This window comes from Monodelphis domestica, chromosome 4 (assembly GCF_027887165.1).
Source record: "Monodelphis domestica isolate mMonDom1 chromosome 4, mMonDom1.pri, whole genome shotgun sequence".
In the NCBI taxonomy this organism is placed as follows: Eukaryota; Metazoa; Chordata; class Mammalia; order Didelphimorphia; family Didelphidae; genus Monodelphis; species Monodelphis domestica.
Window position 1 is genome coordinate 366,028,038 of NC_077230.1, and position 25,091 is coordinate 366,053,128.

General features: G+C 39.5%; 1 protein-coding gene across 1 annotated transcript; it reads right to left on the reverse strand.

The window, feature by feature from the left end:
• Window positions 1-736: 736 nt before the first annotated feature.
• RRAGC (Ras related GTP binding C) lies at window positions 737-24,229 on the reverse strand. The gene is made up of 7 exons (XM_001364887.3): window positions 22,573-24,229; window positions 18,452-18,655; window positions 17,328-17,527; window positions 15,826-15,940; window positions 13,909-14,051; window positions 7,428-7,576; window positions 737-2,365 (listed from the first exon to the last, which is right to left on the reverse strand). The coding sequence occupies exons 1-7, from the start codon at window positions 22,822-22,824 to the stop codon at window positions 2,214-2,216; spliced, it is 1,215 nt and encodes a 404-aa protein (XP_001364924.1). The 5' UTR covers window positions 22,825-24,229; the 3' UTR covers window positions 737-2,213.
• Between the last annotated feature and the right edge of the window lie 862 nt (window positions 24,230-25,091).

Below are 25,091 nucleotides of genomic sequence, written 5' to 3' on the forward strand. Positions count from 1 at the left end.
CTTGTGCAACATCCTTGGCAACTGGTCACCTCCACCTCTCCTCTTAACACTTAAACATCAAAATTGATTCAACTGCCCCCTTTCAGTGAAGGGCAGACCTTCTTCTCCTGAAACTGTGCCTCTGTATTCAAGGAATAATTCCAGTTCCAAATGAACCAGCTGACTTCAGTCAGTAACAAATACCTTGGGTACCATAGGAATCAGATTGGGGAGGTAGTTATGAAAGAGAATAAAAAAACAAACAGTGACTACTTGGGCTCATTTTCACATTGCTTTCCTTCTTTATGGGCATATCTTGACAAGATCTGGATGAAGGTCAAGGCTAAATGACTATCACCTTCCCTTTGAAATTGAGGCAATCTGCTACCTGGGAATGAGAGAAGATGGTACAAAATGAAACAGAAACCAAAACAAGGGTCAAACTTGACCTTAGACTAAACAGGTTTAGTCCAAAACTGAGGACGCCTTCTGGCCTTCGGTAAGTGTAGGCAAAAACTTCTCAGTCTGAACAGGCACAGGCTCAATCTGACCAGCACACAAACCTATGGCACAAAGCATACAAGTGAATGGTCTATGGGCCCCAAACAGGAGGACTAGAGGCAGCCTCCAGAGCATTAGCCTAAGGTACTTGGAAAAGAAACAAGGAGCCAAAAGACTCATAGTGTTCTTGGAAAAAGGGAACATGGTGATTAGGCACCCCATCTTCTTCCATCTTATGCAATTAGAAAACCAGGTCTTGGAGTAAAGACATTTATTGATACCCATTTGATATAGTTCAGTGAAAGAATCTATAAATATAAAAGCATTTTTTCTTTTGGATATCACCATGGTCCATGTAAATACTCAACAATCAGAATCGTCTGCAGAAAGCACTCCAAGTCTCACTGTTAGGCTTACAGAACTTAATATACAGATTTAATTGAACAGTGGCACTTATTTACTCAAGTGGTCCAGTGGCTTTTAAGCATACAACTATTGGGCATCTGGAGGAAAACAATATGCAAATTTCGATCAACTGAAAAGATTTCAACCACCATCAAGAAAATGATCAAGAATTAATGTCCTGGATAAAGAAAAGTACCACATTTGACACTTGGTGTCAGAATACTGGAGACGCAGAATGTAAACCAAACACAGGCTTGGGACCACGTGCTCTCTCTCTCCCACTCCCAAACAAACCGCAGTGAATCCAGCATGTCACAAGCTGTGGTGCCTTCTGGATCAGTCTGGCAAACAGCAGCAGCTGGAAATACAGATACCTATTACTCAAGAAAAAAATATACATATATATGAAAATATATATGTATATTTTCTTTTTTTGCTCCTATCAGGGTAGCTAGAATAAGGTTAAGAAAGGGTGAGCTAAATGTTTCCATGACATGATGAAGACTTCTTCCTCAGAAGAGTGAAGTATGAAGTCGTTAAAAATATTCCCTTGGTTATATTAAATCCTGATCGTGAAAATTGTGGTCATCTGTTATCTTCAGGAGAGAGAAAAGACATTTTGGTGCCCAAAACTCAATTTCTCTACAGTCTCAAAAGCTTTTTCCTCAATCCTTTGGAGAGATGGGTAGCAATAGGTGAGCCCTGCATTCCAGTCGACAAGGGTTGGGATTTTCTTGCATCCTTCGAGAGAGAATAGTGAAATGTCTTTCGATGCAGTCACACTGTACGTCTTCTGAGTTAGAGAACAAGTGCATTAGTGGATCGGTTTTCAGTGTGTGGTGTCCACCATCAGAATTGGAGAGGCAGTGTTAGCACTCAAGCAAGGCAGGGTATTTTAGACTAATCAAATGACAACTTAGGTGAAGCTTGGGATAATTCAATCTTTTCCATTATACTCAATTGGCAATCAACTGAAACTCTCCTTAGAAAGAAGAGTTTAACTTGCTTTTGTCTCCAAGTCTGATATATTCAAATTACTAAAGGAGGACTCAAAAGAGGAAACACACACACACTCAAAAAAACCTGGAGTTTCCAATGTTAACTTCAGTGGCCTCAAGTGTTCTTTTTTTTCTGCTTTTTGCTTTTTTGTTTTTGTTTTTTAAGAAACACAGTAGTTTCAGTTGTGCAACACCAGTTGAAGGGGTTTTCATCCAAATCAGAAAATAAACCCCTCTATCCACTGGAACTGGTACCAGATTCCCACAAGCCCCAGCTATCGCTGGTCCTGACTCAAGATTGGAGAAAAGGCTCCTTAGACCATGTTCCCCCTAGACGGCACTTCTTGGCGCGCCATTGTGAGTCACTGCTTTCATGGCACAGGGGTTGGCTTGATGGCTGCAGGCTCTGTGAGAGGTCACACCCACCTCAAAAACTTCATGAATAGCTTTGCGGAAACAGTGGAAGTTGTAGTCTATTAAACCTGCAAGAAAAGAAAAGATTCTTTCTAAGCACCAATTGTGAAAGTGCTTGCTAAAAGGTCTGTCTGAAAGACGGAAGAAACACATTCACCCAAAAGAAAAATTTCCCAAGATACTTTTGTCTACTATTTTAAAAATGTGGCAGCAAAGTGAGATAAAATACACCTGACTCAAGGAAGACAGCCAGCTTCCCATCACATTAACCCCAATACTCAACCAGCTGTCACACCCTCAGGTAAATCATATTTAATAAAACAGGGATTCTGGGGGCAACTGGGTGACTTAGTGGATTGAGAGCCAGGCCTAGAGATGGGAGATCCTAGGTTCAAATCTGGCCTCAGACACTTCCCAGCTATGTGACCCTGGGCAAATCACTCGACCCCCATGGCCTAGCCCTTACCACTCTTCTGCCTTGGAACCAATACACAGTATTGATTCCAAGACGGAAGGTAAGGGTTTGTTGGGGTTTTTTAATAAATAAATAAAAAATAAAACAGGGATTCTGCTGTTTGCAGTTTTAGAAAAGTGAGCTAGTCTCATCAAATACTAAACAACTAGAATACCTTTTTCTATACTTGATGGCATTGTGAATCTTAAAATTTCTCAGACTTGTGAATGTTAAAGATTCTCAGACTCTACCTTAGAACATTTTGGTTAAGACCATTCCCCATTTTTAACAATGAAGGTACTTGATCAGGAATGTGAGAACTCTAACATTACTCCACCCATACTTAAGCATACTTTAGGAGAAGATAAAGTTGTAAAACTCCTTACTGAACAATGAAAAAGTACTTAACTCATACTTATAGTGAGGCAAAAAAGCCTTAAGCTAAGTCTATTTTTAGATCTAATACAAAAAGGTGCTGAGTACCTATAAAGGTCAGGCAACTTGCAAGGGGCAAAAAGGTGTGAACTTACTCAGAAGTTTTAGTCTACCCAGAGAAGTTGAGAACTAAAGAAGATGTGAATTAAGAATGGTCAGTCCTGTGAAAACGTCTACTGTGATTGGTAGATGTGAGAACTTAGGGGAGGTGACATAGGAGAAAATTCTCTTTAAAAAGGAGGTCAGAAAGGCCTCTGAGGAGGTCAGCTTGCCAAAGCTGAATTGGAGGCTTGGTGGCTGAACTTAGTGGAGCTGAGGAGCTGAACTGGTAGGTCTCTCTGAACACTAGAATCTTGCCTGGGACAAATCTTGTGGTGAGTGGATTAAAAACTGACTGATCTCTCTCTTAAGGCTTAAGCATAGGCTGGCCTAGGTTGGCCTAGGCTGGCCTAGCCTTTTTCTCATTATTTCCTCTTACTCTCTCTCTCCTTTTCATTAATTCCTTAATTTGTATTAATTAAAAATCTCCATAAAACCCAGCTGACTTGGGTATTTCATATTTAGGAATTTTCTCCCATGGCAATCACTTTATTTTTAATATAAAATCAAGACACTATCTTGAAACCATATTTTCGCGGTCACAGTTTAAGGCAACCACTCTTTTGTATGTAACAGCACCTAGACTGGAGAACACTGAAAATGACAATATATTTTTCCAAAAAAAATTCAATATGATCTGATGGAAAGTAAACAGACCCCAGAAAAACCAATATACACAATGACTATAATGATCTAAGTGGAGATACCACCTGCCCCCCTAAAAAACACCCTGAATGCTGAGTAACCATCATGAAAAAGAAGGTTGGTCCTGAAGAGGAGTTGAGAAAATTCACCTCCCTCCCTTCACTGCAGAGGCAAAGAACTAGAGGTATAAAATATTGCATGTGCTGCAAGATGAGCCTGCATCTGAGTTCAAATCTGACCTCAGTTACTTACTAAACATGTTTTTCAAAAAAAAAAATTCTTTGCCAAGTATGGCTCAGAAATATAAAAAGAAGAGGAATCAAAAAAATTCTTAATTCTACACAAAACATAGTCTTTGAACAGCTCAATTTAAAAAAAAAATGTTATGAACAAGCAAAAGTCACACAAAAGTGCAACCCACACGTGAGAGCCTAATGGCATAATTACAAACTACACACATGCACCTTTAGTTATACGAACCAATTATCTATCTTCTTCCAGTCTAGTAAGAAGGAATTTCAAAAGTAAATCATGTAGCTAAGATTTTCTTTACAATCAACTAAGAGGCCCAGTAATAATAAGCTAGATTCTACACTCTGCTTAAATCGCTCACTGTAGTAACTTGGATATAAGAATTATAGAAGAACATTTAACTTCAGTCCCAGGTGATGATACTTAGAGTGATTTAATTCTGACAAAATAACTGTTACAACTAGTTTTTATTTATTTGACCCTGGCAAAATATGGTCCTGGCAATGGATCACATTTGACATCAGAGGAATAGACTAAAATTAAAAAGTTGGTGACATAGTAGTAGTCTCTCGGTGACCGAGAATGACAATTGTCTTTGTGCATTATCATCTATTGATGTACCCTCATGTGGCTTTGAAGTCCAAAGACTGAGGCACAAAGTTTGGGGCACATGGGGCAGGGGACGCCAGTTGTTACTGGATGGTGACATATGTAATAAAATTATGTGGCCACTGCAATTCTCCAAGTCCTTGCACTACCAAAACATAATGATCATGGGCCTTGAACTTGAGAAGACATAAGAGGGCCAAGCCAGCTACCTTTAAGTATTTAAAGACCTAGCTATCACTTGGAAGATACTCTTTCTTCTTGGACTTGGAGGAAAAAACTAAGAAAGAGGTTTCAAAGTTGCAGAGAGGAAAATTTAGGGTAGGTGTAAAGAAAAAACTTTCTAAATTAGAAGAACCAACCCAAAGTAGACCAGGCTCACTCAGAAGACAGAGGGTTCCCCAGCACTAGGTCTTCAAGCCAAGATGGGATGACTCCTTTGTTAATAACGTGTTAGAAAGGAGATTTTTGTTCAATTGCAGATTGGATTAGAGGTCTATTTGTCCCAACTCTAAGGTTCTGATTCTATGAAATCACTTCCCCTCTCTGAATCTCAGTGTCCACCTCTCTAAAATAAAAATAACAACCTCTGCATTACCTACCTCCCCAGAATTTCGTGAGGAAAAGGATTTATAAATCTTAATGTGCTATAGAAAGGAATTATCTCCCATGATCCCATTATATCCCTGAAGCCATAGTGGGAACCTCTACTTTACAGTAAACTCCCTTAATACCATTTCTCCCACTCTCATCACTGGTGAGGCAGATGAAATGATAATCAACAAGATGTCTACTCTGTAGTTCCCTGATTCTACAACACAACTTTCATTGTAAAGTGCTTAGCATAGTAAACACTATATATATATATATATATATATATTTGTATTTATGCTTATATATTAGCTAGGATGATGGTGAGGGAACAGGAGGAGAAAGCTGTGCCGGCTGGTTTTGCCGAATCACTTTTTTTCATTAAAAAAAACTCTTTGTTGCCAGGTATGGCTGAAAGAGATCACAAGTGGTTGCATGGATGGTTTGAGATCAAGATGAAGAAAGAAAGTTAACAGGAACAAATGTAAGAACAGGATAGGAGCCAACATCAGCTAGCAGCATGTCCAAGCAGAGCTATAAGTATCCCCATGCCTCCCCACTGGCTCTCCATCCCCCACACCTGAATGCACTCCCAACTCACCTCTACCCCTATCAAGTCCCTTGTTGCCTTTCAAACAACACCCAAGTAACATCTACTGAAGCCCTTACTCACCAAAGCTGCTAGTTTTCTTTCCCAAAAAAAATATTTTTTTCTATCTATCATTTATGTACATAAGAAGATAGCAGAGGATAAGATGGATAGAGTCATGAAAACCACAAACTTAAACTCAGATACACTTCAAAAGATAGTGAAGAGGGTAGGTATTTGAGGGTAAAACTAGGACCAATGGATAGAAATTATAGGAATGACTAGCTCAGTCAGGACGACTTTTTCTAACAGTTGAAACTATTCAATTATGGAAAAGATTTCCTTGTTCTCTTGTTAAATTCCTTCTCAATGATATAGATTAGGCAGAGATTAGATAACTACCAGAGATGCTATAGCAAAGAATTTTGCATGAGACTAGATTATCCCCTAAGGCTCCATTCAATTCTGAGATTTTAGTTATATTTTTTAAAGTGCAATTATTGGTTAACTCTTTCATTAAAAGAACAGAATAGGCAACTTCAACTACTTGCATTTGGCTGATCATCAACACTATGGACTGATGCTAATAATTTAATACAGATGTTTTATGGCCCTGACACATGACATCTACTTTAATTGGGTCACTTTCCATCCTTTCCTCACTTCAACCCAGTAAACATGTTGAACTAACAGAGAATCATTTTATAAATTAATCTGAGCAAAATAATTTTTAAAGTAAATTTAACTAGAGGGGTCAGAAAAAATATGACACAATCCAAAGTCAAATCATTCCCACTGCCTACCCTGACTCCCCTATACATATTGTTCCAATTCTACCCCTATCTCTGCTTTCTCTGGTCTCCTTCCATTTCAGAAACCATAATCAACTCAACTCAGTCACTGCTCCTAAAAATGCAATCTACTCAATTATGGCTCCTTTCATCATTCCTATAACTTCCCAAGCCAAAATAACTCTTCTTGGCCACCACTCCCTAATAAGGGCTGCTTCTTCCATTAAAATATAACTTCTGGTGGTAGCTGGGTAGCTCAGTGGATTGAGAGCCAGGCCTAGAGATGGGAGGTCCTAGGTTCAAATCTGGCCTCAGACTGTGTGACCCTGAGCAAGTCACTTAACCCCCATTGCCTAGCCCTTACCACTCTTCTGCCTTAGAACCAATACACATTGGTTCTAAGACAGAAGGTATGGGTTTAAAATATAGATATAGATATAGATAACTTCTCCTTGAGCAAACAGACCTCCTTCACTTCTGTATTTGTATACCTAGTGTTTAGCGCAGTGCTTTGCATATAGTTTAATAAATGTTTTTTATTCATTTATTTATTACAGAGTATTCATTTTATGTGTCCATAACATTCCATTATTTTCTGTATAGTCAAAGTAAAATAAAGTGAAACAAAGGATTTTAAATAAACACAATTTTTAAAAGTATGCCATTACCTTTACGTTCAAAGCTTTCTTCCCTAAGAATGCAGACCAGTGCCAAAAATTTTGTCACTTCCTTTAAATAAAGGACAGTTGTATTATTTAGTTTGATAATTGCCATAGATTCTTTATCATATGCACTTCCACTGCCATCTTCCTTTAACCTATTTAAAAGAAAGAACTTTTCGTCACATCCCAATTAAATATATATACAATCTTCACCCATAAAACACAGTTAAACTGCAAATCAAGTGCTTCATCCCAGTGCCCTCAATGGCTTTTAAAAAGAACAAATACTAAAAGGAGAAGTATTGAGTGCACCGCACATTCATTACCTAAAGCATTTTGACAATGCCAAGTTTTCCCCATCCCAGAACTGATAGCATAAAATCATTTAGAATGTTTTGATTTTAGGATACATAGACACAGAAAATATTTAATATGGTGTGAGGTTCATGTCGGTGACCCTTGAAGTATCTTACCAATAGGTCCATTCTCCTATCTACCTTAAATCTATTTCTATAAATTTGGCTCAAATGCTTACCCTCTCCCTTCACATTTCTTTCAGGTCACTACTGGGACCTGAAACCTTGGAGGAAATATATAGCCTTCAGAAAAATTCTATGTTCAAAGCTAAATACTTTTTTTAAACTAGGATTTTTTCCTCACACCACATTGGAATAGCCCAAAGAGATACCATAAGATGAAGAACACTGATTAAATGTTTTCTGTTTTAAAAAACCTCACTTAAAATGTGTCATTTAAAATTATTCTACAGTGGGGGACTTGGGCTCAGCAAATAGTATCTAAAACTCTCACTGACTGAAGAAACACAAAATTTTGAGGTCTCAAATTCTTTGCTAAGGAACACCATATGTTACTTCTAAACTATATCCAGCTACCATGAGGAAAAAAGAGGAGAAGAAAGGAAAACTTTCTTTTTTTTTTTTAAGTGTAAAGTTGAAAATTATCTCTTGGAGAGAGGGAATGAACAATAATCTATTTTATGTTCTCAGTGTTGATATAATACATAGAGTGAGGGCAGCTAGGTGGCTCAATGGATGGAGAGCCAGGCCTGGAGATGAGAGGCCATGAATTCAAATCTAGCCTCAGCCACTTCCTGTGTGATGCTTAGCAAGTCACTTAACCCCCATTGTTCAGTCCTTATCATTCCTCTGTCTTTGGAACCAATACATAGATTCTAAAACAGAAAAAGAGTTTAAAAATAATAATAAAATACAGTGTTCTCTTCTAGCTTCTATGAATGGAAAAAAAGGGAATTGAGCACTTTACATTATTTTATCAACATGTTCTAAAAGAAGCCATTAGAAAAGTGATCCCATAAGCTGAAAGACCCAGAGACAAAACTCTGAAAAAAAAATCACAAGTGCTTCTGATCCCAACCTGGCTGGAAGTCCTGAAGCCTTGTACCAGATTAAATTAAGTTATGCTTTAAAATAATTCAAGATTAATGAGAATTGTATTGATTTATACTTAGATGGGTATTTTTAAGGCAACATTTTTTAATCTAACAATTTTATTTACTTTTTTAAAGTATTTTCCCATGGTTATTACATGATTCATGTTCTTTCCCTTTCCTTTTCCCTCTCCCCTCCCAGAGTCAACAAGCAGATCCACTGGGTTATACATGTATTATCACTCAATACCTATTTCCATATTATTCATTTTTGTAACAGAGTAATCCTTTAAAACCAAAACCCCATATCCAATAACCATATAAATAAACGATAAATCATATGTTTTCCTTCTGCATTTCTACTCCCACAGTTCTCTCTCTTGATGTGGATAGCATTCTTTCTCATAGGTCCTTCGGGACTGTCCTGGATCATTGCATGGTTATTAGTAGCAAAGTCAATTACATTTGATCATCTCACAATGTTTCCATTTCTGTGTACAATGTTTTCTTGGTTCTGCTCATTTTGCTTAGCATCAGTTCATGGAAGTCTTTCCAGCTTGTCTGGAAATCAGACAGTTTATCATAATCTAACACTTTTTTAAAGTAGGGTATTGTTGTTTATGTTTAACCACCTTAATACAGAGTGATTGTTTTTTAAGGAAGAAAAAAGATGCTTATCTGAATCTCAAGCAAAAGCTTTAATGATTAGACTGTGTAACTATAAGTGGGGGCAACACTATTTTGGAACAGCATACCCTAATCTCAGTAAAAGTAACCAAGAAAAAAGAAACCACCTAAATAGTTACAGAAGTGAGAGCAAAATGTCCTCAGGGGAAAAGGAAACAACAACTGTACAAGGCCAGAGAGTTTTTCCAATTGTCATCTTGTTGTACAGTCAATAAAACTAAAAAGGCTCTGGCCACAATACAGCAAACCTGGCCATTTGAATCACCTCAAGTTTAAACCACCCAATGTAATGTATTTGGACTTGGGTTAAAATGCTGATGGAAAGTAACAGAAGAATGGGAACAAGTGGACCTCTAGCAGGTACTTGAGAGGCTCAGATGAGTAAAAATGTGGTACAGATACGCAAGCTTTAGGGAACTCTAAATCCTATGATTACTCATAAACATTAATTTATAAGAAAAGATACCAAGCCTTCAAAAGACATCAACCATCACTTAAATAATAACTTGTCCTAATCTCTGGAGAAAAGAAATCTCTCAAAATACTTAAATCTAAACACTTGTTGGCATATTCCCTAAACAAAAGCCATCAATATTTTCCCTTCTAAACTATCAGATATGAAATTGTATATCAAAACTTGCATGGCATTTACAGTAGGAAGAGGTGTGATTTCTACTCTTTTAATTCACGATTTTGCTGATGCCCCCCTGTTTCGTCATTCTTTGCTTACTCCATATCCTCAGGCCAGCCAGATCAGCATTTGCAGATTCTTTCAGTATATTTCCAAGCCCCAAAGTGTCTTTGGGACAAATTACTTTGGGAAACAATGTTTTACATGGTAGGGCACGAAGTAGAAAAAAAAACCTTAAAGAAGGACTAGTCTCAGAATCTGTCTCATGAACATGCTGAAAAATTCTGATAAATGCACAATAGCCTTTGCAAGAATTGAAAACTACTTTGCTTATCAAAATCAAACATCTCCTCTGATCCATTGAATTTTTCACCTTAATTAAAATAGAAATATTGATTATTTATTAATTTATTAAAATTAGGCACCCATGACTGACAAGAAAAAAATCAATCCAGAGCCAAACATACATAAGGGGCAAATTAATTCAATGATCCTTGGCCACTACTAGTTTCCTTTTTCCCTTTTCTGAGTGAAAACATTCCTATGGTGACACATGGGATTTGCTGCCAAAGTTCAAACCCAGGAGCTAATTCTTAGTCTATCATTTTCATCACTCCTACAGGCCTCAGAGATCTATCCTGCCTACTTATGACATCACCCTTATTTCCTCACCTAGGATTCTTCACCTAGGATTCTTCCCAAGCCAGACTCCCTGTGCAAAGGTCCCTATCTGTTATTCCTGTTATCTTCTAAATAAGGACCTATGTATTCTTCCCAAGTTAACGACTAGTGGCTCCAGGAAACATGGATAAAACACAACGCAACGCATTCAAAGGAGAAAGTTACAAAGTCTTAAAACTCTTTACTTGATGGCACCTCTGAATCACTAAATATCAAGATATCTATGCCTGATCTTTCCCAGATTCACATCATAAAAATTCAACATGAAGGAAGCACAGCCCATATCTGAGTTTCTAGCCAATCATCCAATATGAGATCTCCAAAAACAATCCTAATGATGATAATAATAATATTCATATGGTGCTTAAAGGTTTGCAAAGTGCTTTATGAAGATAATCGCCTTTGTTCCCCCCAGAAATCTTGGGAGGTAGGTGCTATTATCACAAATTTACAGATGAGGAAACTGAGGCAAGAAAGATTAAGTGAGATTTGGGTCTTTTAGATTCCAAGTTCCACTCTGCCACTGAGCTATCTCCAATGATGACGATTCTCAGCATCTCCCAAAGCAACTCATTCCACTAAGAGGTGTCACAGGGGATGAATTAGCCTTGGGTGTCCCTGCCTCACCACTTACCACCTATGTCAGCCTTGGAAAGTCCCCTAACCTCTGTGAGCCTGTTTCTGCATTTCTAAAATGAGAGGTTTGGACTCCATAGTCTTCTGGCCCTAAATCACAATAATACATTCTAGAATACATTTAGATTGTTCTCATGATTAGGAAGTTTTCCCTTATATCAAACTAAAGCATGCCTCCCAGTGTTCCCTCCTCTGCATGAGAGCCTTCAGGATCTGAAAGCAGCTGGCCCCAACTACCTCTTTCCCTCTCTCTCCCCACCTCTCTTCTCTAGGCTATATATCTCCAGCTTCTTTCTTAGCTGACATCTCCCTCATCCCAGCTTATCTCTTGAACACTGACTTCTTATGCTAACTTGGGTCTCAGCTTGCCAGAAATCACCTTCACTGGCACCATCTAACAGGTCACCCCATCAGACTTTGACACAGACCAAACTGTTTGGCTCCTGATCAAGAGAGATTTCAGCTGCTCCTGTGGGTCTAGGCCCCTTCCAGAACTGGCTCCTAGGCTTCTTGCCACCTACAAGACCCTGGTGATCCCCTCTAACATAAAACTACTGCTTTGTAGCTGAGCTCGGTTCTATTAGATCCTGCCCAGAGCCCTGGCCTCCAGGGAAAAGAAAGCACTTCTCATATCAGGCTCATATCAGAAGATACTCTTCTCTTGGGTTTCAAGCCACCTTACACTGACCTTACAATCACCTTTTTTATTCTAACTATAAGTTTCTATCACGTTGGCCCCTAGAATTCTTATCAATCCTATCCATTCCTCTCAGGGTTCAGCTAAAGCATATTTACTAGTCACTTAGATCTAATATTTCTGATAAAACTTGAGTTCTTAACCCTAACTCTTCCTCCTTTTTTTATCTCATTTCCATTCCCAAACAAGGAATTTAACTTTTCTCAAATCATAACACTACAAATTTATAATATGAAAATATTTTACAAATGCACAAATAGTAGTAGAAACCTTACTCAAATCCCCATAAGTCAGCTCATAAAATTGGTATTTCCTCTTATTTACACACACCCTCTTTTTTTTCAACTTAAAATGCTAGAACAAACATTTTATTCACTAATAAGACAAATAAGGACCCTAGACACCCATTCTCACTTTAAGAAGGTGGAATTTTTTAAATGGTGTCATGAGGAGGAGCAAGCACAGTTCTCAAGAGTCAGCAGTGCAGACTTATATCTACCACCCTCTTAATTGAGGTCTATTAACAAGGTCTAGGGGCTAAACCCCAACACTTGCAAAATGTGGGTCAGTCATCATCATAAAGAAGCATGGAAGCATTTCTGTCATGGATCTTAAATAGACAGTCAATGAGACAAGGGAGCTTGAAATGATACAGAAATACCACTTCTTACAGTTATACTTAACTTACTAACAACAAACTTTTCTTGACAAAGCAGAGGGTCATTGGCCTTTGGGAAGCCTATCAGTCCTCCAAAAGTTTGGAAGAGTCCTCCTATGGCTATTCTGTAAACCTAACCTGTTTTCACTAACTGAACTTTTACTTCAAAAATGTACCCATGAAGGAGGCAGTTGGGTGGCTCAGTGAATTGAGAGCCAGGCCTAGAGATGGGAGATAGGTTCAAATCTGGCCTCGGACACTTCCCAGCTGTGTGACCCTGGGCAAGTCACTTAACCCCCATTGCCTAGCCCTTACCACTCTTCTGCCTGGGAACCAATACACAGGATTGAGTCCAAGACAGAAGGTAAGGGTTAAAAAAAAATGTACCCATTAAATTCAGACAAGCTATGAAGAAGTTTGCATTTGTTTAACCTTAGCTGGAGTGAGTCTGGTTTTTTACTAGACACACAATCTGACTCCCAAAATCATTGGGTTACATTTGCTTTATTCTTTGAAAAGTCAGCACCTCCTCTCTCCCCAATGCCTAAAGATATTACTAGGAACTAGCACATGGTGTGCTGTCCTAAGAATTTTTAATAATGCCAGACCAGCCTGATTTGGTTCTAGTGGAAATAATAACTACAAATAGCACTACACACATACATACACATATTTAAAAAATAAATGGAGATGCTACCTAGCTATGTGACCTTGGGCAAGTCACTTAATCCCAATGCCTGGCCTTTATAGATCTTTTGTCTTGGAACCCATACTTACTATCAATTCTAAGACAGAAGTAAGGGTTTTAATAAATAATCAAATAAATGAATTTACCACCATTCCTAAGTGAAACAAGGACTCCCTACAAAGAGTTTAAAAGACGTGGCTCCCAAAGCTATCTCTACAAGATAGTCACAGCATCTCAAAAAGGAAGGAAACAATCTCTATGCTTCAATAATATGAGCCAAACCAAATCTGCCTCACTGGGTTCTTGATAGGAGATAATAGAAATGTAGGTCCAGGTTTAACCCAGGAAGGGTTCTAACCTCCCCATCTCAAAAGGAAGAAAGCCTCAAAAATGTCACTTACCCATATATACAAGACACATCAATTACAACATCAATCATGTCACAGCACAGCTCATATGACTGCATATCCACAGGGGAGCTGTCTGTTGCAATGTAGATTTTGCTGACAACATCGAAGAGAAAAGCTTTTTCGATACCTGAATTCTTTAAAAAACAAAGTTAGGAAAGTGTTAAGTTCTTATTAAATACCATAAATTATACAAGACAAGATCTATGGAGGATTACTTAATCACATCAAAGTTCTGAAATGAGTAGCCCTTTGTAAGAAAACATTCCTAATATCTGAAGTAAAAAAGTAGAATTACTGTTTTAAATATGACCAGTATAATGATATCACAAAATTTTACTCTGTCATATCCTTTGCCATCTATCATTGAAAAACATTATTTTACCAAGAAAAAAAGAATACTTAACATTTAAATAGCAAATACTATACACCAACAATTGATTATCTCATTTGATCCTTTTAACAACCATGCCAATTAGGTACTATTATTATCCCCATCTTACAGTTGAGGAAACCGAGACAAACAGAGTTAAGTCACTTGCCCAGCATGAAGCCCAGGAAAGGGCTTCCGTCTGAGGTCAGATTGGATCTCAGGCCTTCCAGACTCCAGGCCCAGTGCTCAATACACTGCACCAACTAGCAGTCCTCTGAGAGGACACCACTGAAAAGCCAGACAGAATGGCAAACATTTTTCCCCAATATTCTAGCCATTGTGGCTTTTAAAAGTCCAAAATTGCTCAAAATTAACCCAATTTTCAAGACACAACATCAATTGCTGCAGAATCTGACAAGATCAGAACTTTGCTTCTACATCAAATGACATAAGCTACATGCAACAAAGATAGTCGCTGGCCAATTTAAGATCACTAGATTAGACAACATAACGGCTAACCTACCAATCTGACTGAGCATGTCCTACCTTCCTGAACTGAATCCTTAAAACAGAAAGTGAGGCTGGATAAGTAACTAAGACTCCACTTTGAATTAAAAGGGAGAATGAGAAGGGTTTTAGATTGAAAATCATATTTTATATAAGCCAGAAATTATAGTACAAGACTTGAAAAATCATTTCATTCAAAGACTTTATTTTAAAGATGTGGAAATTAGACTAAATAGATGAAACCCTTTGCCCAAGGTCACAAAAGCAGGGAAAGGCAGAGCTTCAATTAACTCAATGCTTCCCAAATTCCTGCTTAGTGTGCTCTTTCCAATATACCATTAGAATTAAGGCTTAATTTGTGAGCTCAAAAGTCTCCCTAAATACTACTATTCTTTGACATCTCAAAGACATTTTCTAAGTACAGGCAGATCATGTTCTAACTGAAGCAGCTAGATGGCACAATGGATAGTTAGAACTGGAGTTCAAGAAGAACTAAGTTCAAATTCAACCACAGAAAACTTATTAGCTATATGAGCCTAGGTAAGTCACTTAAACTCTCTGCCTCAGTTTCTTCAATGGTAAAATAAGGATAACAACAGCACCAATACAAACAAGCAGGGTTGTTGTGAGGTTCAAATGAGATAATATTTGAAAAGCATTTGGCAAAGGACCTCATATGCAGTAGGTACTACATAAATGCTAATCCCCTTCCCCTTTAAGAAGAATATAAAGATTCTTCTCAGCATTTTATTAACTATAAAAGTAAATTCTATTTGTTTGTCGTCTCAGGGAAGGGGCATAGAGGAGAGTGAAAGAGGGAAGGAGGGAAGGGATGAAAGACAGAGGGAAAACTTGGCTCAAAACTTATTTAAAAAAAAAAAGGAAAAAGAAATACTATTTAGGAATGGGAAAAGACCAAGAAAAATACTTAGACAAGTAAGACATGCACCCATTCTGAGACTACGACAACACTATAATGTATTCTAATAATTCTTCAACAACTAGAATAATGAGTTAAATAGCTTACTTACAGATATAAAGATATTTAATAGGTTTTCCAAAGTCGGCAGTTGTGGAATGAGTTTCTGCACCACCTTACTAAAGGCTTCAAATATTGAATGGTCATAGATACTAGTCAAATAAAAGCTGGAAAACACAACCCAGTTTTATTAATCTGAAAAACATTTTGCACATAGTATCTTATCAATAGTAACATGTAAAATTTTAAATTTCAAAATACTTAATTTCAACTTACTGGAATCTTTAAGTCTTGAGCAGAAGACTTGATTTTGTCATCCCCACTGTCCAATGTACACAGCATGATTATAAACCAATGAGACTGATTCTCATATACAGAAATCAGTCTCATTCCATCACCATCACACCATGTACATTTGAAGTTGTGCCCAGGGAGGGATTTGGGACTGCAGTTGTATGAGCATGGATCTAAGTCTTTGGAATCTGATCCAAAAGGCTTGATTTCTCAATTACAAAACTGAGCAGAGGTCACAGATGGAAACCAAAAGCAAGCTCAATCCAGAGAAGACATCAGTGACATCTGTTAAATAATAAATGTAATGATAGCTTGACTTATCCTTCTGAGTGGGGAGAATGTTATATGTAGAGGCGACATTGCATTGGACTTTTCTTCCCTTTAATGTTGAGATGCTTACTAAGAGGAACTTCTGAGCACATTTTTAAAATGAAAAACTATTTACTGCAAAATAAATAATGAGAAAAAGAATTCCATCTGCAGCACAAAGATTGCTGACATTTGGGGAGAAATATTCCCCAAAAGCACAATAAAGCAAATGCTTAAATCAAGAATCATGCTTCCCACCTCACAGATACTCTTCTTTAATAATAATCATAAACCAACAGCTGCTCTCCTTTCAATTGTGAAGTTTATAGTCCTAGGCTTCCCAGACTAAAAGCCCCCTTAACTTTAAAGGCTCATAAAAACATCACCCACCTCAGAAAAGAACCAAGTTTCTTTAGAGCCAACCAGAGCTTGAAGACCTACTCTGCCCTGTCCCTTCAAAGCCTCTCTACCAATCATGCTCCTACTTTGCTCAACTCTAACTCTCTCAAATAAACAGCTTCAATGAGGGAGGTGAATGACGGTCAGAATGCAGAATGCTCTGCAACTAATCACCTAATAAAACATCCAAATGCTAAGAAAGATATTCCTTGCACTGAATCAGGAAGATTTTATTAGGCCAAGATAAGGAAGTCTCAAACCAGACTTTTTTCTACAGAAAACATTGACTTAAATCACTTGAGAAAAGTTTTGGTGAAAATACTTTAGGTGACTGGTGGCCAGGAAAATATATACGTAGGTCATTTTGCTATGATTCAAATCATATAGTGCTCTGCAAAGTCATGGTTAGTAAAAGTAGGGAGAAGGGGAAGAGAAAGATAGAAAAAATGGCTCTGTGAGAGGGAACATCACACCAAAGGAAATCATAGAATATGCACTGACAAAAATGTACTTATTTTTTCCAGGGTACTTAAAGCAAGAACACCCAATTACCTAAGATGGAGTTTTTCTAGTCCTGCATCCGCAAGGTCATCATTGGCCCTTTGATGAATGTCCCTCTGAGTTTCTATTTTATGATCATCAGACAAGCCATCAACTTTATGAATAAAAACCTCAAAGTTCATCTCCGGATTAACTTTGTAGGCTTTAGAAACAGTAATATGAAGTCTTGTTAAAGCCTCCATGTAGTCATCCTATAAAACAGAAACAAAAGAATTACACAAACAAAAAAAATCTTTCAAATCTCCTTGACTCAAAATCTCCTCTCTTTCCATTAAGATAACATAATTATACTTATCCTAAAGTATATATGATTTTGATAATTACAAATTCTTTAAAAATAATATATATGGAGCAGCTAGGTGGCTGAATGGATAGCCAGGCCTAGAAAATGGGAGGTCTTGGGTTCAAATTTGCCCTAAGATACTTCCTAGCTGGATGACCCTAGGCAAGTCACTTAACCTCCACCAACTAGCCCTTACTGTTCTTCTGCCTTGAAACCAATACATGGTATTGATTCTAAGATGGAAGGAAAGGATTTTAAACCAATAAATAAATATCTCCTTTCTAATCAATACTAAATACATTAAAGTTTTCTGACTGTCAATTTTCAAACAAATTTAAATATGGCATTCACTGTGAAAACACACACATGCACATGTGTGCACGCATGATAGGCACACAGACAGACAGACAGACAAACACACACACACACACAAAGATTAGGTATAGTGTTCCATAACCCATATTATTTCAAACATTCTCAAAATAGTTTCATAATTCAGTCAAATAAGAAAACTATCCATTCTAGCATCTGGTACTAAAAGGTACTGAAATACCCATCGTTAGCCAATAAAAAAGGAAATACAACAAAGATCTTAAAACCTCAGGATGTCAAATGTCCCAACCACTTGCCTTTCTATACCTAAAGATTGTCAAGTTCCTCATGTGGCACTCACTTCCTCAATTCTATCTTAGAGTGCTGATAACCAATCCAGTGACAATTAGCATAAACAAGTTTTGAGAAACAAAGGACAGAGAAAGTAAATCTTTTCCTATTTCCTGTTCTTTTACAACCAATTTAAAAAAGAAAAAGAAATCTGATTGTTTATAACTACCTGTGCATCAATGACATATATTAATGCCCCTGTGCCCCTGAAGATCATCTCATAGTCAAAGGTTGGGTCAAAAAAATCCATTTGCCCAGGAAAGTCCCATATCTGGAAATTCACAAAGGAGCTATTGGAAATGTCATCTTTGTAAATTTTGTTGGTGCTTTCCAAAAAGAGGGTCTCATTGGGTGACATTTTATGAAACACCACCTGTTAAAAGAAATAAAAGATCAATCTTACTACTGATTACAAAGTTGGTATACACCATTCAAAAACCAGCCCTAGATTAGTTTAAAAACAAAAAACTAAAGCATGAACCAATAAAGAAATGCAAGAAGAATGACATTCTAGTAGCAGTTAATGGGCCTAAATTGATCCTTCTGTAGGGTCTAATCACTATTCTTTTAATTTTGCTAAAAGAGGCACCATTAAATTACTGATTATCCATTAAAAGCAAATTGGGAACTCCAAAATGTTTGCTTTTTTCTTCATTCTATTTAAAGGTCTGACCCAATAAATAATTTAACATTTAGTTATGGGCTAATAGGATTTGGGAGAGAGGGTTGGCTAGAAGTGACTTTAGATTTCATCTCTTCTTTTCACAGATGAAGACTGCAAGGTCCAAAATGGTTAAAGGGTTTTGCCCTCAGTGGTGAGTATAAGACAATCAGTTGCAAAATTAGGACTAGAAACCAGGTCTGTTGACTTCCAGCATACCACATTGCTATTATATCCTGCTTCACTTTTTTTTTGCCCAACTTTAATAAGCATAATTGTTACACTTTATGCCCACATCCTAAGAACCTTTTAGTAATTATATGGTGAAAATGTTGACCAAAGTCCACTTAGAGACTACATAAAGCAATACTCTTGAGATTTGAGGAACTCTGTTAGTTTAAGAAACACAAATCCTAAAATACTGCTACAAATTAAGACAATTTAAGCAACATCTCAAAGAAAGGGATTTTGTCTGACACTTAAAATTATTCCTTTTTAGGAAAAGGAAATGGGGGGGGGGATCCTTAAAGTTGAGGCAATGTGTATTAACTGAGGAGGTATTTGGAGCATTTTGAACATGTGAGATAAAAAGGCAATGTAAAGACAATACTATAATCCAATATTAACCCAAATGGGGTAGGTGACATCATTCCAATGAACATAAAGTATTTTTGAAAGCATTATACATGTTCAATATTTCATAGGATCATAGGTTGAGAGCTAAAAGATCTTAGAGATATAGTCCAAAGCCTGATTTTTACAAATAAGGAAACTGAGGCTGGATGCCCACAAAGTAAGTGGCAGAGGAAGAATTTGAACCCAGATTCTCTCAAAACTCAGCACTTGGGACAGCTAAGTAGCCAAGTGGAGAGTGAGCCAGGCTTGGAGATGGGAGGTCCTAGATTCAAATCTGACCTCAGGCACAAGTCACTTACACCCATCTACCTGCCCATTAATGCTCCTTGGCCTTGGAACCAATACTTATTATCAATTCTAAGGCAGAAAGTAAGGCTTAAAAAATTTTAAAAAAACAGGACTCTTCCCACTGTACTACAGGGAATGTCTCTCATTCATTTTGCCCCTACTACATACAAAGCTCCGTGCTATTCACTAGAGGAGCTACAAAGAGAAATCAAAATGGTCTCTATCCTCAAGGAGCTCAAAGTCTAGTGGGGAATAGACATGTTCCCAAATACCCATAATACAAAACAGAACATAAAAGCACAGAAGAGTTAACAAAGTAATAAGAGAATACTGAGAAGGAATAAATCACTCCCTGCTAAATAAGAAGTGGCAACTAAGTTTTGATCTTACCAATTTGGAAGGTCTTAAAATAACAGATCTGAATAGTCACATGGGCCTTAAAAGATATAATGCAATCCCTTAATTTGGACATGGCCAAGGTCATGAAGGTAGCCAGCATTCTGGTCAGCCAATATTCAAACACCTATTCTTTGACTCCAGTCAAAGGGGTCTTTCCACCCACCCTGCAACAAGCAAAGACAAGGCAGGATCATTGCCAATATCAAGGCAGAGAATAAGGAGACACAGGTAGCAGCACAAGGTATGTGCCTAAAATGAAGACATGTCTAGCCCAAAGAATAAAGAATGTATATTCTACATAAAGTGACAACAGAGTATAAAGTTTAAGACTCTGTACTTGGAGTCAGGGAAATCTGGGTTCAAATCGTACAACCTTGTCACTTAACCTTTCAGTGTGCCTTGATTTCATTCACTTTAAAATAAGGGAGTTGGACCAGATGACTTGTGAAGTGCCTTCCAGTTCTAGACTTATGAGCCTATGAAAGTAGTATATAATACAAGACTGGAAAGAAAGACAAGTCAAACTTCTGGAAGAACAAGATCAAAGATATCTATCAGGAAAATAAGCCTTAGAGCAAGGTGCTGAACAAACTAAGGATGGGTAACAAAAGCCAGTTGGGAAGCTTCTATAATATAAAAACTCAAAAGATTTTTTAAGAAAACCTAGACATACCTCAGCCACTTCCTAGCTGTGTGACTCTGGGCAAGTCACTTGATCCCCATTGCCTAGCCCTTACCACTTTTCTGCCTTGGAGCCAATACACAGTATTGACTCCAAGATGGAAGGTAAGGGTTTTAATTTAAAAAAAAAAAAAGAAAAAAGAAAACCTATACATAGTTGGCAGAACTTTCAGAGAAGAGATGGATATAAAACCAAAATTACAAAATAATCACCATACAGTATATCAAATTTACTTCCAGACTTACCTTCTTTGCCACATATAGTAGAAATAGCAATAAGCCATGTGTCTGAAGAAGTCCAGTCCTTTATGAGTTCAACCTGACTAGCTATGCAACTAGCAGCACAGTCCAATAAAGATTACATTCACTGAGTTCGGAATCCAAGAACCTGGGTTTGAATCTCAGCTCTAACACTTCCTCCCTGTGTGATCTCAGGCAAGTCACTCCAGCACTCTGGGGATCAGTTTCTTCATCACTGTAATGAAGGAGTTGTGCTAGATTTCCTCTAACATCCCTTCCAATTCAAAACCATGAGTGGATAAAACTCTTTAAGTAAATTTGAAGTTATCTACCCTTTACTTCCTCACTGGCTCAATAATAATGAATATAACTGAATTCACATCTTTCTACAAAATAAGGCCAGGAATCAAATAACTATATCCTTAACATCGCCATTCCCAATCCTAAAACAGTCCTGTGATAATAACTTAACACCTCAAAGTAAAAAAAAAGTTCACCTAACCAGATTGAATCTGATCAAACCAAATTTATCTTAACTTTTACAGAAGCCCTTCAAACCTAAATCAGCTTTCAGGAGGAAGATGCCCAAAGATGCAGAACTTCAAAGTGGAAGTAATCAGGATCAAACTGAGAGATCAAGTCCATCTCCTCCTTTTGGTTTTCAATGAAAAAATTAAGCCCCAGAGAAAAAAAAGGATTTAGGTTTGAGGGCTAAGAAGTGGTCCTTTCCAGATTATCTAGTCCAAGCTCCTCTTTCTGAGACTAATTTGGAGGCCCAAACTTACACCAAGTCATACAGGTAATGCAGCAGAGGCCCAGATTCTGGTCTGGGGCAGCAACAGAAGATATCGAAATTAGGGTTTGTGCAGTACACGAAAGTACATAATATCTAGACCTAGCTGAGCTGCTAAGGACTCAGGACCCCATCCTTTTCTCCGGGTCTCAGTTTCCCGTTCTGTAAAAACGAATAGAATGGACTGGAGAGCCTCAGTGTTCTTTCCTAACTCTTGGGCCTCCTGCCCCCGAGGGAGTCCCCAGAATCACTGATCTAAGAATGAAAGGACTATCCAGGAGGCCAGTCCCTTGAGTTTACAGATGAGGATAATCGAGGTATTGAAAGGTCAAGGAGGAAGGGAGGAGGGACACTCAGGGAGAACGGAGAAGGGAGGGGAAGGAGGAGCTCCCTCTGACGTCTCCGGACCCGAGCTGACCCCGAGTCCATTCTCCCTCCCCGAGGCAGACAGGGCGTGGGCATCGAGGCTCTGCCAGGGCCGCGACCTCCCGGGGGGTGGGGCCGGGCTTCGGGCCCGCCCCCTGCCTCGCAGCCTCCCTCCTGCCCTGGGCCGGGGTCCGAGGTGGGGCTGCGTAAAGGGACCTGGCCTCACCTTCTGGATGGATGATTTGCCGCTGCGCCGAAGCCCCATGAGCAGGATCCGCGGCTTGGAGCTGTCGCCGCCGCCCACGCCGCAGCCTCCGCCAGCGCCGGGCCCAACTGAGCCACCGCCTGCCGCCGCCACCACGGCCGCCTCCTCCTCCTCCTCCTCCACGCCGTAGCCGAAGTCCTTGGGGAACGAGTCGGCCGCGCCGTAGCTGCCAGAGAGCGGCGCCTCGTCCGCCCCGCCATACTGCAGCGACATCGTCCCGAAGCCGCCGCCCGCGCCCTGACAGGACAAGCCAGCCCAGGCCAGGCCAGGCCGCCCCTCCTGCCACTGCCTGCCTGCCTGCCAGCCAGCCGCCCCCCCGCCGCTGCCACCGCCGCCACCGCCGCCGCCGCCGCCCGGACCGGCCCCGACTCTTCCCGCCCCACACCTCGCTCATTGGGCCGACGCCTGAGTTACTCCCTCTCATTGGCTGACGCCGCTGCCACTCCGCGCGGGCTAGGTAGGCGGTGCCGCATCACGTGCTTTACGTCACCTGACTGGACCCTGCGGGAGGGAGGAAAAGGGGTGGAGGAGAAAAGAGGAGGAAGACGAGGGCAGGGTCACGAGGAGGGTTCCCCTAGATGAGCTAGGAGGCTGGTCGGGCTAACTCGGCCCCTGCCCCTCCCTTCCCTCTAGCGCGGTCGGAGAGCCCAAGGCCACTCCCTCTCTCCTCCCCCCCCCCCCCCCCCCCGGCGGTGGCGGTGGCCGTGGCCGTGGCCTCTACCAGCTGTGTGCGCATACCCCCGCCCCTAGGCCTGGTGGGACTCTCGCCTCTGCCTCCTGATCTCCTTTCTCCCTGTAGCCTCCTGTGAACGGGGAGGGGAGAGCTTCAGGCCCGCAGTGTATGAGAGCACTGGCCCAGGAACCCCCACCCACTTAAGAGAGGAGGCTGGGCTGGCTGAATGGGGCTGGACAGGCCTTCAAGGCCGGCTTCCAAAGAAGATCGGTCTTCGAGAGATCTCCTGCAGCCGCACTGGACCCACAGCTGACTCCCTTCTCTCCACCTTCGCGGACGCTTGGCCGAGCACTTGGTACTGCCGACCCCTGTCTAGGCCTGTGCTCAAAACCCCTCCCTGCCTGGTAAGACCTGTCAAACGTTTGGGCTCCAATGGTATATAGCCTTGGAGATGCCAACAGCACAAAGCCATTTTTGCCAGAAACCTTGCCTGACCCCCAAATCCAGCAATACCCTTTTCTCCCTTAAAAGAGCATTTGGTACATAGGGTATCCATCCTCCCCCCCACCTTGTACCAAATTAATGAGTGGACAAAGAAAAGGTGGCACAAGATGGGCAGGAATGAAGGGGCATTGGAAAATGTGCCTGCCACGGTGTGTAATCTATAGATAGGCAGAGGAGATAAGCCAGGGGCCGGGGAGTAAAGAATCAGCAGAATCCTGGCTCCTCATAACTGTAGCAAGTCACCACCTGTCTGAGCCTGCCCACCTCACAGAACAATGTGGTAAGGAAAATTCTGCATTAAAATCTCAAAGTTCCATGTAATTGGGAAGTTATTGTGTATGTGTGGGTGCTAACATTTCATCAGAGCCAAGCCAATCCTAATGAAAGGATGTAACTAAACCTAGGAAATAAAAGGATGATTCTGGATTGACTATTCCTCTATGCTAGAACTTCAATGTAGTCTATCTCCAGTCCAAAAAATTACTTTTGAGACTTGGTTGTTATGAGGAAAAATCAAGTTTTTTTTCTAGCCAGAATGAATTTGAAACTAGTTTTTAAAAATTCCTAATTCAGTTTTATCTAAAAGGTTGTTTCTTCTCCCTAACCAGGATGGGACACAATGGGATAAGCACTTATGGATCCTATCAGATCTTCCCTTTTTGGACAAGTAGTGTTCTCCCTGATACTTTGATCATTAGGCAGGAGACATGAACTGTGCCAGTCTTTAAGAGATGAACTACCTTCATGTGGGTTGTTGGAACACTCTCATAACTTAGTGTCATAACTTAGAATCGTAGAGTGCAGCTAATTCATCCTGACCCAGTATAAAAATATCCCTAAAATACCGGCAAAGAGCAGTTTACCATGTAAGGCTACCTTTCCAATTGTTGAACAGTACACTGAATTTTTTATCAAGAGTCTTGAGTCCGAATCCCTAGTCTAAAATGACACTCTTAAGGGCTCTGAACTCAACATTCCTCATCTGTATAATGAATAGGAGATGGGGTGGGAGGAAGGGAATTAGCCCTTAGTGAGCTTATTCTCCTCCCATCCATAGTATTGTGTTGAATCAAATTAAACTATTATTAGTTTATTAAACTAAATTATTAATATATATTATATATGTTAATATATATAATAATATTAAACTAAAATTCTTCAAATTGAACATTCCCAAATGTTCATGTGGCAAGATTTTCAGCCCTCTGGTTGTCCTCCTTAATGATGTTTCTCTTAAAAAGCAGGAGCCCAGAAATGAACCTCGTAACTTACTTCAGGAGATGCACATGATTTCTAATACAGC

Bases quoted from the DNA above. Each gene is read 5' to 3' on its own strand.
- RRAGC (XM_001364887.3), bottom strand. From the start codon at position 22,824: ATGTCGCTGCAGTATGGCGGGGCGGACGAGGCGCCGCTCTCTGGCAGC. The intron at 14,052-15,825 runs GTAAGTAAGCTA...TGTTTTTTAAAG, and splicing joins TATTAAATATCTTTATATCT to AATTCAGGTATCGAAAAAGC. The intron at 7,577-13,908 runs GTAAGTGACATT...TCTTTTAAATAG, and splicing joins GATGTGTCTTGTATATATGG to GTTAAAGGAAGATGGCAGTG.